At 34.3% G+C, this 20,671-nt stretch overlaps 1 protein-coding gene across 4 annotated transcripts in view; it reads left to right on the forward strand.

Moving 5' to 3' along the window:
• The first annotated feature begins 1,279 nt into the window (after positions 1-1,279).
• Tp63 (tumor protein p63) overlaps positions 1,280-20,671 on the forward strand; it is a 214,957-nt gene continuing 195,565 nt past the window's right edge. For all 4 annotated transcript variants that reach the window (XM_076867161.2, XM_076867162.2, XM_076867163.2 and 1 more), the window contains exon 1: positions 1,280-1,390. In XM_076867161.2, coding sequence (XP_076723276.1) covers positions 1,329-1,390 — 62 coding nt within the window. In that variant the 5' untranslated portion in view covers positions 1,280-1,328. The remainder of the gene's footprint in view (positions 1,391-20,671) is intronic.

Here is a 20,671-nt window from a genome sequence, read left to right on the forward strand (position 1 = left end):
TCAAATTTCTTTGAAAATGACTTTAGATTGTCTCACAACTTGGACATCTTCTGATGTCACTAGTTTACAGGTGTCCTATAATTAGAAGACAAATGGAAGATGTGAACTTGCCATGTTAGTAATACTTGGGCATACTTTTTTTTTTTTTAGTTCGAGTCTATTCTAATTTAGCTTTTGAATCATATTTCATTCAATTTCCAAATCTACAGAACCAAGATAAGTTTACAACACATATTCCAACAGGAAGGAAATTATTCTGTATGTATACTTTTCCTGATATTAATTATTAAATGCATGGATGATTTCATGGTTTTATTTCAAAGTAGGTCAAGTCAAAGCAAAACCAAAAATGAAACGGTAAGACAGTGAACTACACTGAAATAAACTAGAACATTTTCATTAGCAGGCAATTAGAAATACTTCTGTTAAGCTTCAAAAAATGTTCTGAAATTCAATATGATTTCCCATTTTAATATCACTTTAAGAAAATTATTATATATACATGTATTGGTGTGTTTGAGGTAGAATATTTCAATAGATCAGTGAAAGTTGTTTTATTTTATTGGGGGCAGGCAAAATTTCTAAAGAGATATGAATGGATCTCTCTCTCTCTCTCTCTCTCTCTCTCTTAGTTGAGACTTTAGAGTGCGTTCTAGGTTAAATATAATCAAGGAATTTCCCTGTCTTTGCTATTTGAGATTGTGACCACAACAGGCGGTTGGCAGAAAGGAAGGCTGAAGGGGGGAGGGGGGGAAGAGATTTAAAAAGAAAAAAACACTTCCCTAAGCAGCCCTGCAAAACATTTAGCCCTAGACGCAGTCACAGAAGTCCTCAAATCAAGTCAGAATCCGGATACAAGGGAATGATATTTAGCTGGAGCGAGGTGGACACTCCTCAGCTCAGTTCTATCACAAAAGTCCAGGCTGCTGAAATTAAACTCTGATGCCATTCATGCCGACATCCAATCAGGAGAGAGAGCAGAAGTTCAGAGATGCCTCCAAGTTGCCAACAAGTGTGGCTACCATACATCAAGGACTCTAAAGCCGTGATAGAAGGGGAAGAACAACTTTAGAGAGGATGCCCAGCTGGTAAGAATCAACTGTTTATGATGTTTTAGTCACTCGATGGATTTCATTGGCTAAAACGAAGAAATGCTCCGCCTCTTTGCAAATATGTGTGAAGGGGGGAAGTGTCTAAACTTCTATGTCTGATGGCATTTGACCCTATTGCTTTTAGCCTTCTGGCTAAATATCTATATATACACAGGTATATGTGTATATTTTATATAGTTGCTCTCCGTTGGTTGATATCAAGGAGAGTTGAAGGAAATGAATTTTGAAACTTCACGGTGTGCCACCCTACAGTACTGCCCTGACCCTTACATCCAGCGGTGAGTTTAAATGTGACATAACTTCTATCAAAACTTAATTTCAGTGCCTTGTGTATTATGAGTGTTTTTGCTGTGTACAAAGAGGAACCCCTCCTTGTTTGGTCTGCACAGTGATATTATTTTGGATTTTATGTAGACTTAAAATGATCTGTGGGCATCTTTTCTAAATTTGTCATTTAGTTTTATCTCCAGATCTACAAAATGACAAAGTTTGAAAACAATTCATTTTTTTTTAAATTATCATACCACTTTAAGATGTTTAAAATATATTATTTGCCTTGCCCAGCACCCACCCACTCAATAAAATGAAATTGCACTGGACAGGGATATAATAATCTATGAATAATCTTCAAGTCAAAATAAATACTGAATAGTTTTGATTTATATATTAAAAATAGATAAATAGCCATTGTTATACAAAACAGACTGTGGCTTGTCATTTTAGCTTTAAGTAATATTTTCTTTTTGATTTGTTTCATAACAAACATCATCTTTCAACATATTTGACTTTTAAAACCTGTAATTATACTGAATCTTATTTGTGTTTGTACTAAGAAATACTTGCCTAGTACTGAGAGGAAATATTATTGATAGTGCACAATTGTGTGTGTGTGTGTGTGTGTGTGTGTGTGTGTAAGAGAGAGAGAAAGGGAGAGGGAGAGAGTGTGTTTCAAATTAGAGTTTGCTATTTTTAAACTGGTAAATGAAATCTGAACAGTGTTTTTCCAGTCATAAAGTTATGGGAAATATTCAAGTCATATGGAGCGGTGTGATGTTGTTAATTTAACAGCATGAGATTTGATGTTGGAATTTCGTACTTTATTTTAAAGACGAATGAGAGAGATCCTCTGAGTGTTAAAAACTGCAGGGTTAGAAAGGGGTTAACTTGACATTTGCACCTGTGCCTATTGGAGCCTCTACTAGAAGTGGCATCGGATGGCTCTGGACAGGACTTAGTTACGGCATATTATGAAAGATGTGTGATCTGCTTTCATTAATGTGATGTGCCACCGTGTAGAACACTGATATGGACTATGCAGACTCTGTTTCTCTTCTTGTGAGGTTTCTGTTGGGATGTGCGAGAAAGTGGAAGAGGCAGAATAAGGCAGAAAGGTAAATGGAATGGCACAAACAGGAAGAAGAGGGAGAAAAAGGAAAAAGTAGCTGGTCTCCCAGACTCAACTGGGAAATGTGAATGGTGACTTGATTCCTGCCTTGCTCTCTGTGGGCCACAAACAGAATGACAGCAAAAACGAATCATCCTGCAGTTAATCTTCTGAGATGACTTGAACATTAGATTTAGTTATAGATGGGTTGATTAAAAAGGCAAAACACCCCAAATTTTCTATTTCTCAGAGATTTTTTTTTCATCTCAAAATTATCAACTTCATTGTTCATCTTTCAAAATAATATTTCTAAGAACATAATTTTGATGAAACATCAACCCCTTAATGTTTCCCTTGAAGACATCTTTCCTAAAGTAGGTACCTGGACCTCTAGCAGCTTTAGAAGACATTTTCTTCTACTGACTAGCAGCTCACACTTCAAATCTGCACATGTCTTTATAGAGACATTTCTAGTGATTATCAGGAGAAGCTGATAAATATAAATAAATAAGGAAATGGCTTTTCATATTGCCCTGACAATTTGTGAGTTCATGGAATAAATATTGTCTCAGTTTTTAACTTACTATAAAATTCTAAGGAGTAATAGAAATAGTTTTAAATTTTCCTAGAATACCCTGAGCTCCCATCGGGGTGAGTGTCATTTTGGGGGAAAGGTCATGAACATGTGGCAGTCTCTGAGACTGCAGTTCAGAATGGTCAGGGAACATTTATTTGCATAATACATTGTTTTAGGCTAAAATATGTATTTCTCATTTGTGATGAAAACTGTATCAAATAAAGAGGAGAAATATTTGTTACTACGCATCTGCTGTGTGTAAGGCACTGCAAGTACAAGATGAATAAGATGTGTATAAAGTTCATTTATGAAACTCTAAAGTATTATATGTTTAATGTAAGATATTTTCTTCAAGTATTTTAACTTTTTTGTCAAATAGCTTAAGGACTTGAATTGTTACTATTATCCATCCTCATTGAATAAATAATGAATAAATGAAATGTCACTATAAGAAATTTAGATACTATGTATTGTCAAAGTAAGTATCATACAATATTCTCTTTGATGCTCAATAAGTGAATGGTTTTGAGTTGGTTTTTCTAAGCAGACAACCCTTGCAGTTCTCAGTTTACAAAATCTATTTTAAGAAAGACCAAATTTAATCATTCCATAATCATAGTCATCTACATACTTAAATTTGTCTTTCCTGACCTTGTCTTTAGAAAGAAGTCATGAAAGAATTTCTTAAAAAAAGAAAGGGCAGGATATCTTGATATTTTTAACTATAAACTACCTTAATTCATGAATTTCCTTTTATCACAAAATAGAATAAAAACATGTTATTATTGTTAACTATGGAATATTAATGCCATTTCAGAAAAGCCAGTTTTAATACACATTGTAATCTAATGTGTATGCTAATCATTCTCACAGTTAAAATTGAGATTTCCCCCTGTTTTTTTTTTTTTTTTTTTTTTTTTGCTTTCCACCTGAACATATTAATATATATTATACATTTAATTATGCTCAGGATTGAGTCCATTTACTTAGGTCTTTGCAAAAACTTTTCTGAAAATCAAAAAGGCAATCAAAACTATGGTGATTATTAGATTTTCTTTTGGTGATATGGCTAAAATCATACATGTTATCATACGATTACTAACTTAATTTTCACAATAATATCAAAACATGGATGAAATTATGCAATATCAATAAGTAAGCAGTGGATTAGTTACCATTTCCTTATACACAAAAACTGTACACAGGGAGTTCGTTTTGTTTTATTTTGTTTAATTATATGAATTCTCAAAATGAATCTAAAATTCAGCAGATTTGGGAGCTAAATCTTTATTAATTTACTTTTGAGGATATTATTTTGACCTTCTTGTTTGCAAACTTGAGTTTTTAGAATTGCCATCTAGTTTGTAAAAAACAGATTATTTGAACCAAGTATTTCTGAGACAGATTAACTTCTTTCCAAATATCTTTTCAAAAACTAAATCAGTTGAAATGACAAGGATGAATTAAGATTAAAGTTTGAAATAATGTGATAACCAAGGTATAAGAATAAAGTAAAAGGAAACACCATTACAATTTGATCCACTCGTAAAATATTTTGTATTATTTTTCACAGTCACCCTTTACTTAAAAGCAGCAACAAACTGATAAAGTACTCTACAAGTTAGAAGAGTTTCTTGTGTTAATTACTTATTTGCTGTGAATTTTGTGCTTTGCTAAAGGCCAACTTGATTAACTGTGTTTCTAAATGCATCCTGAAAGGCATTAAGATGACAATGAACTTGTAGTTTCTGATAAAATCACATGCAGGCAGACGTAGCTCTGTGTTAGGTGTCCTCCACACACCCTCCACATCTATCTGCATCCTTCTTTTTATTCTGTGTCCAGCAAGCTGACATCTAAAGATTGCATTAAACATTTCCTCTTTCCTCCCATTTCCCATTGAGTTCAACAAAAGGCAAAGTGAAGTTGGGATACCCGTTTCCCTGAATGACTCCCTATTGGGTTTTCTATTAACGACTGTAGATCCTGTCAAGGGGCCTGTCACAGTCTGGGTCTCTTGACTTGGAGCAACTACTCCCTACCTCCCTTTCCTACGATCTCAGGGTCAGTAGCCTTTTCTAGCCACTGCTAATTCTAGAGAGCTACGTCATATCCCTTACCTTTAATATCCTTTTTATCTGCCAGGATCATTGTAAGACAAACAAAAAGTTTGCCCTTATAGTGGTTTATGTGCTTTATTAAGACTTTCTAAATAATTGAGGTAGCATATACTAATATAATTTCTAATGTGAGATAAATGTTAAATTCCTCTAGTTCAATGTGAAAACCAGGTATTAGCTATCACCACAATGACCAGATTTCTCTATCTGAAGGGAAGAAATGAGCCATCATGTACAATCTGTATGTTTTTATTTAGTACTTGAAATGAACCAAGGCTGAGCACAGGAAGAATTAGATATTACTTTAAGTAAATGAATATTGTTATGCTCTATCTGCAGGGTCTAACATATCCATTAGTCTTAAGCAGAAAAAAAAAAGTGCTTCAAACTTCAATTTGCACAAGAAAAAATATTTCAAAATACCTTTATGACCAACTGTAGTTAACTAATACTACAATGCTGTTCTAATCCTGTGTGCTGCTGCCAAGCTTCACATGCATTTTATCTCAGAGAAAAAGGGATGGTAGCAGAGTATGCACAGAACTTGTCAAAGATCTGGATTGTGGTCTTAACTTACTATTAACTGGTTAGATGACCTTCATGAAATCACTTAAGCTATCTAAAGCAAAGTTGTTCATAAGTAGGGATAATCTCTGATCTGCCATTCATAACAAGGACCTCGAGAATTAAGCAAACCAATGCAATTAAGAAATGCAACTATGAAAACCTTAGTGTATTGCTCAGTTCTACTGTGTGCTAATGGGCTGAGGCTTCGTTCCCACAAATAATTGCTACCTCATATATGCATATCTTGAGTTCCACTATTCTGTTTATCAACTTTAAATTAAGAACAAAGATCATTTTTGCTTGTCTCTCTTAATTCTTAAACTTCAGAATTAGGGAATCTGAATCCCAGAGGAGTTCAGTGAGTTGCCAAAGATCACCCAGCAACATACTACCAAAATCGGGGTGAGAATTTAAATCTCTTGACTCCAGTTTAATGTTATGTCTACCATAGAACAGAAAATGTTATTTGATTTGTTAAAATTTTACAGTGAACAAAATGTTTCCCTGTGGATTACATACCTGATGTACCTGGGATGTGAGCAAGTATGGTGTGCAGAATAATGGCCTAGAAAGACAGGCCATCATTCTAATGCCAGGAACAATATAGCAGAGGAGAATTAAGGCTATTGATGAAATTTAGGCTAAAAATCAACTGACATTAGAATAGGTAGATTAATTTAGATTATTCCTGTGGGCATAGTATAATCATAAAATTCTTTAAAAGTAGGAGGTAGAAGTAGGAGGTAGAAGAATCCAAGCTATGTGGTGTGAAAAAGAGACTTTACAAATAATTGTTGGCTTTTGGAGATGGAAGGGAGTCATGAGCCAAGAAAGATGGGCAGCCTCTAAAAGTTAGAAAAGGCAAAGAAACAGATTTCCCCCTATATCCTCCAAAGGGAACACAGCCCTATTATCCCCATGATTTCAGCTCGTTGAACCTGCATAGGCTTCTGACCTGCAGAGCTATAAGATAATACATTAGTGTCGGTTTAAACCATTAAGTTTGTAATAATCTTGTTATTAGGGCCAAAGGAAGCTAATCTACCAACTTCATAGATAGAGAAACCAAAACTAGGCCTTGTTGGTTTAATAAACTACTTCATGAATTTATTACTATTTTTATGGTGTGACCTGGAGAAGATTGAAGATACAAATAAGATACATTCCTAGACGTCAGGAAATCCAAAGTAAAATTACCTGTGTAGAACTAAATCAAAATGCAAGGAAGTTAGGAGGACTCCAGAGAAGCCATCTGAGGATAGCAGGTGCAAGCACCTGCTGTCCAAGCAGCAAATTGGAAGAGGGACTTTTGTTAGTAAATTTTGTTAAAGCTCTTCAAACTGTTTTATGAGGAGATATTATATTTGACTGTTTGACGATACCTCTAATATTTGGGAGCCCAAATTTTTATTTGGGAAGCATAGGGATACACTTCTGATGTGGTCAGGTATGAAGACAGATGTTATATCAAGTCTTTGAGACAATGATTTCGTAAATTATTTTGGAGCCTTGTAATTACACTGCAAACAAACACAAAAAAATTTTTGATTGGAGTAATTATCAGACCACACTTGGAGAAAGAACTCCAGTCCTTCTTATGCTGTAAGATTTTCTCTCAATTTTAGTTTGAGATTGATGTCTTCCTCCAAGAAAAGGAAGACCAAGGGAAGAAATGCAAAATCAGTGTTTTAAGCAGGCACTCTGGATGATTTGCTTGTTTGTACACCCAATTTTGAAAACCACTACCTACACTGAGACAGGCTCCCAGGCCTCAACAGAAGCTCATAAAAAGGTACCTGGAGACAATGTATAACAGAGACACATGTCTTCTCAAAGACAGACTTCATGTTCTCACTTCACTTAAAAGCCAAATGGGTTGTCAGATTAAAGTGGCAATTTTCAATCTCTATTTCAGGACAAGAAAGCCAAGTTTCTGATTAGCTATTTTGAAGCTCAAATTTGTCCTGACAGGGTTTCTATCTCCTTTAAAGAACTCACCAAGGACTAGTCCTCAAGCAACAAGTGATGGATGGATAAAGCACTGTAATTATGATCAAAGTCCAAAGTCTCCATTCTATGTAATTATGCACTTCCCAGCCTCTGAAAGTCACTTTGTTCCATTTAAGATAGGATGAGAAATGGGCATGAGTGATGTGTATTTATTGGTTAGTCAGGGTTTTAGAAATGACAGTTATTAACATTTCTTTTTTTCCTTAAGCCATAATATTTGGGAGATAATTTAAATGGAGAAAATTAATTGTCACTCCATTCTAATTCTTATTCTTATTGTCTGCTTTCCATTCTCCACTTATATCTGACTCTCTTATTATGAATTAGACTCTTTGAAGAATAGAATGAAATGATTAAGGTTAACAGCAGAAATGCAAGGGCTCCAAATCTCTTGCTACTTTCAAATTCCCATTACATTTTCCTTTTGTTTCAAATGAGCAAGCATAATCTGTCACGTTGGACAGCAAACTCCTATTCTCAAATTCCATTAACTTAGGCAGTTTCTCATAATTAAGGGTAAAACCAGCCTCATAATAATATTAAGACTGAGAAAGTCTTTGGAGTCAAAAGACAGAATGAAAGCTGGTGTGATAATTTAATCAGCCACATGCTTACCTAGAGTATCTTCATAATGTAAGCTTTTTCTTTACTATAGATGTTGGCATAAATTGGAATAAATAACAACACATACAAATTCATGACAGGAAGAACACTTTGATAGAGACTCTTGCTTTTGAGGTTATGTAGATTAATCTCTCAAATTTATTGATTATATTTAACATAACTACCTAGAACATCCTGATATTTCATTGAGGTGGTCATTATTTAAAGCTTCCTTAAAAATATCAAACTTTAAATATTTTATTTTAAATTAATAATTAGATTTTTTTCCTTTTTAATAGTTTTTCTTTCTGGCTCAGTTAAACGTCTATTTTTATGCTTGGATTTAATAGCATCATTTACTTCTTAATTACATAAATAATTAGAGTATATTCATTAGAGCTTTCAGTGAGGAAACCTGCTTTCTTCAAATTTTTCCATAATACTGCATCTGCCTGTAAATAAAGAATGCTAATAAGATGTATGGTTGTGTTTTATTCTTCTTTTTTGAATACTTTTGTCATCTTGGACAATGAATGAAGTTTCCACTTGACAGGATTTTTCCAACAAAATTATGAGCAATCAAAAAAGTTCTAGTTACAATGAGCTTTTTCTAGCTACTTAATTGATGCTATCTGATATGATAAATCTTTGTACCTGCCTAAGCTGTGTTTTAGTTTTCTGTAGAGGCTAACGTGACTTTGATTGAATTCCTCACTAAAACTTGACAATTAATGCATGACTTATTTTCTAGTTAGTGTGGAGTACACACGAGTCACCCTAGATGTTCCCACTGGAAGTTTCTGCAGTTTCATATTGAGGGACGGGGAGGGATGGGGCTCCCCCTCTCAGGGGTTGCCCCTCCTCTAGGGGGATGGGGCTCCCTCTCATATATGCTCATTGAGAGAAAGCATGCAGTGTCACCCTGCCTATGACTGCTTTGCTGGCCTTTCTATCTGACATGTGAGGTCCCAGCTTATCTTCCTACATAAAACTCAAATAAGGTTTTACCTCTAAGTCTTAAATCCTTCAGAGGAATGAATTAAAAAGCTTGTTTTTTCTTAATACTGTCTATTCTCCCTGCCTTCCTTTTTATTTTTTTTTTCTTTCTTTCCCTGAAGCTCTGCATTTCTTTGCTTCTTGGTAATACAGAAGATTCCTGAAAAAGCTCAAAATATCACAGAGTACTTTAAAAAAAAAAAAATCAGATCAAGCTCTGCTTTGCAAAATCGAAATTGCCCCAATTTGGAAAACAAAGTAAGATATTGTAACAATAATGTACCAAAAATAAAAACACATAAACTGAGTATGGTGGCATAAAGATGTAATTCCAGCTTCTCTGGAGACTGAGGCAGGAAGATTGCAAGTATCTGAGACCTGTCCAGGCAAATCTTGAAAAATAAAAATTAAATAGAAGGGCTGGTATGTATTTTAGTGGTAGAGTGCTTGCCTAGCATGTGAAGGCCCTGGATTCAAACACAAGTACCACAAAAAATAAAATCACATAAATTTTAAAAAATAAATAAATTAAAGCATATATATGGCTGATAAAAATATTTGCCTTTTTGATGTTACAGGAATGATTTTTTTAGTACCTGAGTTATTCAGTAAATTTTAAAGAAGATTTGTATGTTAGTTAATATTTAAATAAACTGATAAACATTGTCTGGTTGGTGAGACAAGAGGAGATAGGAAAAGGGAAACGAGAATGCCCTGAATAGTTCAACTTCACTGTAGAGAACAAACTATTCAATAATGTTGAACAAAGATTTATGAAGTGATAGATGGTGAATATAGGATAAGAAATTTTAAAATTTGAAGTTCTTAAGTATTTGTTTTTTCTGTAGTAAATCTGGTTCCAGAATTGTCTGAATTAAGTATGAGGTAAAGGAAGATCTTTGAATCCCAGGTAGAAACATAAGTATCAGAGCACTTTATGTATTCTTAGATGAAACATATTCAGATAAAAATCTGCATAACTCAATATTAATTATATCTCAATATGTATTTTTTAGACAAATTATATATTTTAATAATCATGGAAGCCAGTGAGGAAAAAATCTAGTACAACAGTTGTTCATGTCTCCTTCTAGGTCCAAAAATTTTTTATACAGAGAAATTATAATCATAAACAATTTCATTGTATTATTCATTATAAAATATTATAATAAGCATTTTCCAGTTGTCATGTGTGTTTACATTTATCATACCAGTCACAGCATCAGGATCTTATCATATCAATGCAATTTCATATATTTATTATTTTCTTTATTTAGAACATTATAGTTGGTTGCAATTTTTATTATAAATTAAAAATATTATGCAATCAACTTTCTTTTCAGTTATTTCCTTGCTTGTACAAAGGAACAAATATTTGAGGAAAGTAACTCAAGCATGTTCAACCCATACAAGTTGCTATGCAATTTACCTGAGAATATAATGTTTTAGCTAATTAGTAGCTATGGTTTGCAGATGAGGGAAATGGTGCTCAGAGATAACTAAATTTACCAAGGTGACCTAACTAGTAAGTGGATAACTTCCTTGTACTTTCATTCTCACCCTAGCTTGGTCTATCTGATCCAAAATTTTGCTGCTTCCTCTGTGACATGCTGTCGCATAAGAAGGGACAGCATTGGCCAGTAAAAGGGTAAAGGCTTGAAAATTACTGGAAAATATTACTATTTAAATGAGTGAGCCCATATAGTTTGGCAAAGAGTTCCAGTTTGGATATTATTATTTTTAAATTTTGTTAATTTAATAAATGTAAAATGACATATGGTTCAAATTATTTTTTTAATTAACTAGGGCAACTACAAAAACCACAATTACTAATTTTAAAATACCTCAGTTTGGGATTCTATATTTTTAGAAAGTGGGGATGAGAACTGAATAGCTAAAAATATGGTGTTTTTTGAATTCTGAATTTGTGCTCTGCATAGACTTTTCATATTTACTCCTTAAACCATTTCAGGTGTGGTTACTGGTATTATCTGCTCCTAATCAAGAGACAGGATGTGTGGTGTGGCCAGTATTCCTATTTTCACTCTAGTGAATGTTACAGCTCCTAGCTTAATCTATTTTCTCATGTATAGATGAGCACAATAATAATATTACCTAACTGATCAGGTTGCTTTGAGAATTAAATGAGTTAATTTTAGAAATAGCTAAAGAAAATATCTAAATATTAAACCTTACATATAAATGTTAGCACTTATTATCCTAATTGTATTGATGAAGAAATTGAGGCACCCAGAGGCTATGAAATTTACCCAGGGTAGAATAGCTAGACACTGGTGAAAACACACAGGGACCTGATTTCTCCTACATTTTCATTTTTATGGTCAGTGCCTTAACTCTTCGGAAATTGTAGGTAGGAATGATTTTATGATTCTGAAGCATAACACTTATGACAGGGACCCTAAAAATGAATAATTTAATGTTCTAGAGAAATGGTCTGAATGTAAAGAAGGCATGTGTTTCCAACCATCATTCTTACCATTTATGTAACCCCAGAAAGGATCGTTTTTTTTCTCCCTGGAAAGTAAACATTTCCAATAGAATAATGAGCACCTTACTTCAACCTTGAAGACTTGAATTTGCTCAGTTTGGAAACTTAGGGATGATTATTTCAAAAGCTACCCTTTAACTATTTTTTGTTATTTAATATTTTTGCTCCCTCACCTGTAGATATTTCACAAATTTCCTTTACAAATCTTATTATTGAAATTTGCTGACTTATATAGAGCCCTTTGAGCCTACTCTCAACCCTTTTGGATTAATCCTACCTACCTTTTTATTCTGTGTCCCCTTATTGATGTGATATCTTTCCCCTAGTGTGGTAATTTGACTCACCACCAGTTTGAACAAACTTTTCTTTCCATCTTCATCCTTTTTTTCCTTTCATTTGTTTGCCCGCCCATCTTATCTGGAAGCTGTTTTCTCTCTGAAAATACTTGTTGCCCCTCATCCCTCAGTAGAGGCCAGGACTTCTACAAGTTCTCCTTTTCATTCAGGAGGCCAAGAGAAGAAATGAGCATATTTCTTGGCCAATGCTACTGTTTTCAGATCATCCTTTACCTCTTCATTTAACAATCTCATGTTCTCTGAGATCTCTGCATTCGAATGATTCTCTGAACTTGATGACAGTGTGCTGACCTTTGGAAAACCCTCCTCTGTTAGGTGGCTAAGTTTCCCTCTTTATTGTGGCTTCTGCTGACTCTGGGAACTTCATTTTCCTTTGAAAACCATCCCATAATATTTTCTAAAGTTCTACTGCTTCTTCAGCTTGAGGAGCTCCCATTTCCTCTCCATTTGAGTCACCAACCCACACAACCTTCCAGTCCTAGATCTCACCATCTTACACTTTCCTGTCTATCACTATCTCTTGTCCCTTCCATCTGTCTCCCATCTTGCATCAACCCTCTTCCCTCTGAACACCTTTACCAGCTTCCCGATGGAAACTCCGTCTCTTCTTCAACACTTATCTTAATTTATTCATTTCTATTTATAATGTATTTTGTGCATATTTACTTGTAAGTTTTTATTCACCTTTACCACTCAAAATGAAACACAGGGAATAATGCAAAACTGGGGGCCCACATCAATACTACTAAGTGAGAATCTGCATTTTAACAAGGAAATGCAAAGTGAATCGTGAATTTGATCAGCCTGAGAAACAGCCTATTGGTTCCCAAGGTGGGATCCTAAGAACATAGCAGAGGGGGCACCCAGGAATATGTTAGAAAGGCAAATTCTCAGACCCATCTGAGTCCTGATGAATCAAAAATCTGAAGCTATGGCCTAGCCAATTCATATTTTAACATACACCCTGAAGTTTGGAGCATCCTAAAGTTTGAGAAATTGACTATATATCTGATAATGGAATGGTTTGTATGGATATTTCCTGTAGGAACAGAGGAGGTATTTTATAGATTCATAGTAATCAAATAGGTGAATAGATGAATGAATGGATCAATGAAGGTTTCATTTATCTTAACAAATAAGGTGTTCTTTTCTTTCTCTAGTAACCATAGAACTTTACTTATGTTTCTTTTGTGGTATGTATATTTACTGACTTCAGTGACTAATTGATTAATTATTTCTGAATATATACTTATCTCACATTGAGCCTTTCACATATAAGTAGGAAATCATTGAGTGTTCAATTCTATTGAAATAATTTTATTCTGTAATTTTCTACACACACACACACACACACACACACACACACACACACACACACACCTTTTTGTCCCATGACACATTGTTTCAGATCAAGTGAAACACCAAATAGGAAATATAAGAAAGGTGGGAACCTGAGCTGAAATTGTCTCCTCATAACAATAGTGAAAGTGAGGCAGTGAATGAATCTGGATTGAGTTAGAGATGGTTTCTAGAAATGCTTGGTCTCCATGTTGAAACTTGTAAGGAGTGTGATGCAGCATTGTTGGAAGCTTAGGCCACCTTGGGTCATGAATGGGCTTCCTCATCACAAAGCAGTGCCCAGATTGATTGCCATTGACCAAAGAATGCCATTTAGTTTCAACCAGTTGAAACCCTGACATGAAATTGCAGGCTAGATAACCAATTTTACTCTTCTTATCAACCTCTCATGGATCCCTTTCATTGAATAGGAACAGAATGTAAATAATATTTTCTAGCATTTTGTCAGCTTCAATAACTCCCAACAGCCCTGCAATAGATACCAATATTCTTTTATCAGTTTGCAGGTTGATAGTGTGTAACACACAATGAGGAGAGTCAATATAACCCAGACTGTAACATAAATTTCAAAAGGAGCCCATGAGCCCCTTCAGTTTAGGATCTTAGGCTATGATTTTACTTTTGTTCTAGACTTTTTCTTACTGACTCCTGCCCTAAAAAGTAGGTCTTTACTGAAGTACCAAAAGTTTCTAAAAATGTGAATATCTGAGCTAAGACAATAACTTGCTCTTTATTTAAATTCCCTGGTGAAAAGTTCACTAAAATCATTAAATATGGTTTGTATGTTAGCAGCCTTTCCTAGAGATGGCCCAACTCAACAGATTTTCTTGTGCTGCCCTCTTTACTCACACAGTACAATCTAGATTGTCAATAGTGGATCAATTTATTGCACTTTCTTGTAAAACAAGTTCTACGTGGCTTGTTCTTAGGGGTTATGGTGGTGTCTTTTAGGAAGCCTGTCATTCTTTTTTATTCTTTTTTTTTTTTCATTTATCTCTTTCTGCAAGTTACAGTGGCTTGGTCATTGTATATTTTTCAGTCATCCTAGAAAGGCTTATGCTAAGTAAAGGATTATTGTTAAAATTTTTAAAAAAGAAAGAAAAGAAAAAGAGGCCTCAAATTTGCATCTCCTAACTTGCTTTCTAAGAATAGAAAAGTCAGTAATAAAATCATGAGTTTCAAAACAAGTGGACTAAAAAGTATGCATTTATTTTTAAAGATACTGCTATTTATTTCATTTGCCTCGGAAATACAGCTTCTTTGAAAAAAATTGGTATTAGGGCACCTTATGAGTTCAATCAGATTTCATAATTAGGAAGCTCAAACATTTTTTCATGGAAAGAGTAAACAAACTAATTTCAAAAATTTTTTTACAGTAATATCTGTTAAAAGTATGTTACCGTAATCACCTACTCCAACAGAAATGTGTGTTAGCCAGTTTTTTCATCACTGTGACCAAGACCTCATAAGAATAATATAGAGGAGGAAAAGTTTGTTTTGGCTCCTGGTTTCGGAGGTTTAGTCCATGGTTGGATGACTCCACAGCTCTGGCCTAGGATGAGGCAGAATATCATAGTAGAAGGAATCATGGCCAAGAAGCATAGAGAGAACTCCACTCACCAAGGACAACATATGAATCCCAAAAGCACATGCTCAGTGACCTACTTCTTCCAGCTCCACCCTACCTGCCTATAATTACCACCCAGTTAATCCATCAGTGGTTTAATCCATTGATTGTGTTACACTTTTCACAAGCTAATCATTTTATCCCTGAATATTCTTATATCATCTCACACAGGAGCTTTGCAGGAACACTTCATATTCAAACCATAACAGAGTATAAAGTTTCCTTAATTTTAGGAAAAATATATTTATAATATAATTTCAGGTCTTTAAGAAAACCTAAGAGAAAGAAAAGGAGTGTTCTATGATTCAGATAGCCCATGTGTTACAGTCTGAGACCCCAATTTGGTGCCTTTGGGAGGTGGTGAAAATTTTTAAGAGGTACAGCCTAGTGGCAGGTCTTCAGGTCATTTGGGGTGTGCCCTTGAAGTGGCTGATGGAACTCTAATGCTGATCCCATCTTCTTTTGCTCCCTGGCCATGAGGTAAGCAGGCTTGCTCCACAATAAGCTGTTTCACCACAGGCCCCCAAATCAACAGTTCCAGTTTTGAACTGGAACTTCCAAAACTATGAGCCAGAATAAACCATTTAAAAATTGTTTAAAATTTTTATATTAAAATAAAATCTTTATAAATCTTTAAAAATTGATTGTCTCAGGTATGTGTTATAGTGAAGGAAAGCTGACTAACATAGAGGAGAGGAAGAGGAAAAAGAGGGGAAAGGAAAGCTTTTGAATGACACTGTGTGCTCAAATATCATGACACCAAATTTATTGCAACTTGACATCCCCTTCTTTTCTGGAGGCCCTCTTTTCCATATAACACACATGACCTTTCAAAATACTAGTTATTTATTTCTTTATTAAGTTTATTTTTTTTTCCTATCTGTCTCTTTACACTGGAAAGTAAATACCATGAGGCAGAGTATTTGTATATTTTGTGCCAGTTTAATCCCAAGTACCCAGAATGGAGCCTGTCATACACCGGTATTCAACACAAATAACTGTTGGCTGAATGAATTATGGAGAAATAGTTACTAAAATTTGTAGTCACCATTTATTATATTGCTTTTCCTGATGATTAAGATATAATTTTTTTAAACGTTACTGAAAAACAATCTTATTGAGAAAGCAAAAGTGTTTTCCCTCTCACCATAAAAATGAGGCTTAAAAGGGTTGGGTAGTACTCCTAAGTCTTACAGTGGTTAGTAGGAGAAACAATACTAATAGTTAATACGTCATCCTTAAAATATCATGTTCTCGCTAAGTCTTCCCATTCATGCCATTTGAAAGTTTAGACATCTTATTGGCCCACATTCCTCATAGATGTGTAAGATTTTGTCTTGAGAAAACACAGTGTTTGTACCCTAATCTACCATTATTTTCATTTTCTGTATAAACAAGAGGTTAGAGAGTTAGTGACTTGCTGAAGATCATACAAATGCCTAACTAATGGCAAAGGTAGAATAGAATCAACTAGGCTTAGATATTGAATATTTCTCTTTTGCTAATGTTCATTTTAAAAGTTACTGAAGAATCCCATCTCTGTGCTAAGCTGTATTCCAGGCTCTAATGAATAAATTCTAACCCATGCTACCATGGAAATTATGTTTTTATTCCACAAAGAAGCATATCATTTGATAGGCCATGAAAAGTTTCTGCATAAAAATGAGGCAAGGGATATCAAGAAAGAAGGACAGGATTAGAAAGAGTGCTACATAAAATATGATGGTCATCTAACAATTCCTCTCAACAAAAGTGAACTTTGACCTTTGGATAAAGATCTGAAGGGAATGAGTATGTTAAGCTTGTAGAGGTGGAGCATTCTAGGGAGGGAATACAAGGTCAGGGTGGATGGAATCAAGTGAGCAAGATCAGAAAGATAGGAAAAGAGGTCCATTGTTAGGGATCAACAGTGTGGAGGGTGGTTATAAAGGAGGATTGATTTTCCTTGATAAGGGATTTTATTATCTAATATTTCAAAGAGTCACTTTATCTATGTGGTGAAAAAATGCAAAGACCCTGTCTGGGGGCTGTTATTCTTTATGAAAGTCAATACTACTATGTACTAAGGTGGTGAAGAGTGGTAATATCAGGGACATGTTTCACAATTTCAACAAAAGATTGTTGAAATCTGTGGAGATGGGCCTTATTCCAGGTGTGGGTGTCATGTGAAGAAGGGCATGTGGTTCCCACAGCTGGGCATTATCTGAACAGATGTATCAACCCAAAACTGGTCCTCATCCTTGAAAGTTTAGAAGCCTAATGAGCCACCAGGAATTTTTCTGGTTTAATAAAACATTCAGAGATTAATGTACAAAAATGAAGGAGACAGTGCATTATATCTTAGGTGAGAAATATGGCTATCTTAAATAAGTTTCTGCTGGATTCTATGGATCTCCTGTAGATATATTTTAGGAGACACCAAAATAGATTCAGTCTGTTGCTGATTGAGCATGGCAAGGAAGAAAACCTGTAAGATAGATGGGTAACATAGTAGCTGGGTGTATCCAACTTCCTACAGAGTGGAAAGATGTACACATTAAGGGATCCATGTAGACATCTACTCATGCTCTTGTTCCACAGTATACATATGCAGCATAGGACTGGAGTCCTACAGTCAGAATGGGCTTCTCTCTTGTGTTTCCTTTACCTTGCCAATGACAAACACAACCTCCACTGACCTAGCTAGCACATTCTTCCTTTCGATATGTTAATATATTTTGTAGGTTTTGCTGTAGTTTGACCTGAGATCATTTCCTCTCTTTAATGATTTTTCTCAACCAGTTCCACTATATTTTTGTTTTACTTACAAAGAACAATCACCTTATTTCTCAGTTTCTGAGTTATACTGATTATACTTCATTATTAGGAGTTATTGTATATTAGCCTTCTAAAACTCTACTCAATAGAGTTATCTGCTAAATTTGTACTAAGTGAATTCAAAAAAATGTACAGTTATGTTTTCAAATCATTTATATGCAGGTCATTTTTTTTTTCAATCACTGTACTCAAATAAACTAACTTTATTGCTGTCTCAGTTGAGTCTACCCAAGACTAAACCTTTTTAGGTATATGATAGTTAAGCTTTTCATGAGCTATAATTGGTAAGTAAAAATTCCTTAAGTGTTTAGTTTTCTTAAAGGTTTGTTCTAAACCATGTTTAATTTATAATAAGATACTTGTCTAGTTTTCTATAATCTTTATATTTTTAAGGGATTAAATCTAAATAGATTCTTATTCTTTTGTTATTTTAGCAATAATACAGTGTGGTAGGGAGAAGCATTGCAAATCTTTCATGTAGTCCTTTGTGCTTGGGGGAGAAATGGTTGAATTTCAGCCCACCCTCCAGTAGGGCTAAAGAGATTAAAGAATCAAATGATGATTAGACCCTCCTTTTAATGTGTGTTTATATTATTCATAACAAATGCCATATTCCTAATCTTCCATTTATTTGTGAGACAATTTTGTTCTTATTAGCTAAAGCTGGGAAAGAATTTGTCCCCTTTGCCAGTAAATGTCTTCAACTATAAAACCATTTGAAATATCCTCTAAACATATGAAATAAATATTTACCTAAGTAAAAGAATGTTAATACCAAACATTTTCTTAAAAAATTGTCTTCACTCCAAAAAAATCAAAACAACAGGGATTATGGCTATATATATATATATATATATATATATATATATATATATATATATATAAAATTAAACTGAAATGTGTGTAAAAGAATATAACATATTTTGCTCCACATGCTATAGGATGAGAAAATAGTTTAATACTAGATTAAATAATTATTTTGTTCACTGACTTTGATATTAGAACACTGAGTAGCTAAATTTAATTTTGGAAATTTTCTAAGAGGTTAAAAAGTAAGACAGTTTTCAGCTCATATATGTTCTTGGTTTTGTATAAATTAATTTTAAGAATATTTTTCATCTGTTTCTTTTTAGGGGGGTAAATGATCAACATTTATCTTTGGAGGAATTGAGATTCTCAGATACACCAATGCTCTAAAAGCTACAAAACAAACTAAAGAAATGATCAATAGAATAAATAAACTGAAAAATCTAGAAATTACAAGACATTTTTATGTGTGTACTAATGACTTAGTAATTTAGAATTTCCAGTGTACCCTGCACTCAGATTTCAACAAGAAATTTCCTGGCCCAAGTCTTTCATGCTATGTCATTCCATTTTCCATTGTCCCATGTCTTCTACGTAATTTCTTGTCCAGCTTGGTGAGCTGGAAGGGTTCTTAATTGGGTTAGTGGAGGGAAGCCAAATTTTAGCTTTTGCATTTCCCTGAGAACACCTGGGTGGGAAGATCATGAGACAAGCTCTTGAACTATCACTGTGCAGTAAACTTTGAAGTAGTTTAGTCTCAAAATCAATACAGAAATCAGTAGGCAGAGATGCCAGAGCTAATCTATTCATGGACACAGAATTGGGAGAGTGAAAAAATGTTAATAATCACTTTTTAGCTACTTTAAACTATGGGAAATTGAGAGACCTGCTTCTATAAATGTCTTCAAAAATTGTTTAGAGTGATTTCTGGTTATCTACAAAACATAAGGATCATTGAGGTTGTCACTCTCCCTCTTATAACAAGGAAAAGCTGAACAAATCAATAGCTTTTTCTGGAAAAGCTGAACAAATTAATAGATTTTTCTGGATTAATCAGAGAACTGATATAATTTCTGTAGCTGGGTATTCATTCTTTGGAAACCTGAAAGTTCATGTTCCTGACTAGTGTTTACATATATCATCATCAATATGCTTTTTTTCTCTTTTTCATTGTAGATGGACACAATAACTTTATTTTATTTATTTATATGTGGTGCTGAGGATTGAACCCAGTGCCTCACACATGCTAGTAAATGCTCTGCCACTGAGCTACAACCCTTACCCACAGCATCAATATGTTTTAAAAAATTATTTGAGGGCTGGGTTTGTGGCTCAGTGATAGAGTGCTTGTCTAGCATGTGTGAGGCACTGGGTTCAATTCTCAGCACTGCATATAAATAAGTAAATAAAATAAAGGTCCATGAACAACTAATAAAAATATTTTCAAAAAATTTATTTGAGTTCTGTACAATAGGGATTATAGTTACAAGTAAAGAATAAGGTCTGGAAGGGTCTTAGAGCTGTCAAGAACCACAGAGTTTGTGTCCTTGAATCCCCGTGTCTTCAATGAAGGACACTGAGATGAGAACTGGAAGAAGAGATCTAAAGGAATAGCATCTTAAAGCATCTTAGAGAATAGTATCTCAAAGTGGTTACACTATCGTATTCATGGACCCATAGGCAGTCCATGAAGATGAGTTCCTACAGAACTAGAAGAATATCAGCGCTAATTTCAGCAAAATGAACAATATTTTGTTCAAATTTGTAATTCGAATGTTTTATTTCATTCTTTATTTTCATTCTTTCATTTACTTATGCATTTTGGGA

This window comes from Callospermophilus lateralis, chromosome 10, assembly GCF_048772815.1.
Source record: "Callospermophilus lateralis isolate mCalLat2 chromosome 10, mCalLat2.hap1, whole genome shotgun sequence".
Classification (NCBI taxonomy): domain Eukaryota; kingdom Metazoa; phylum Chordata; class Mammalia; order Rodentia; family Sciuridae; genus Callospermophilus; species Callospermophilus lateralis.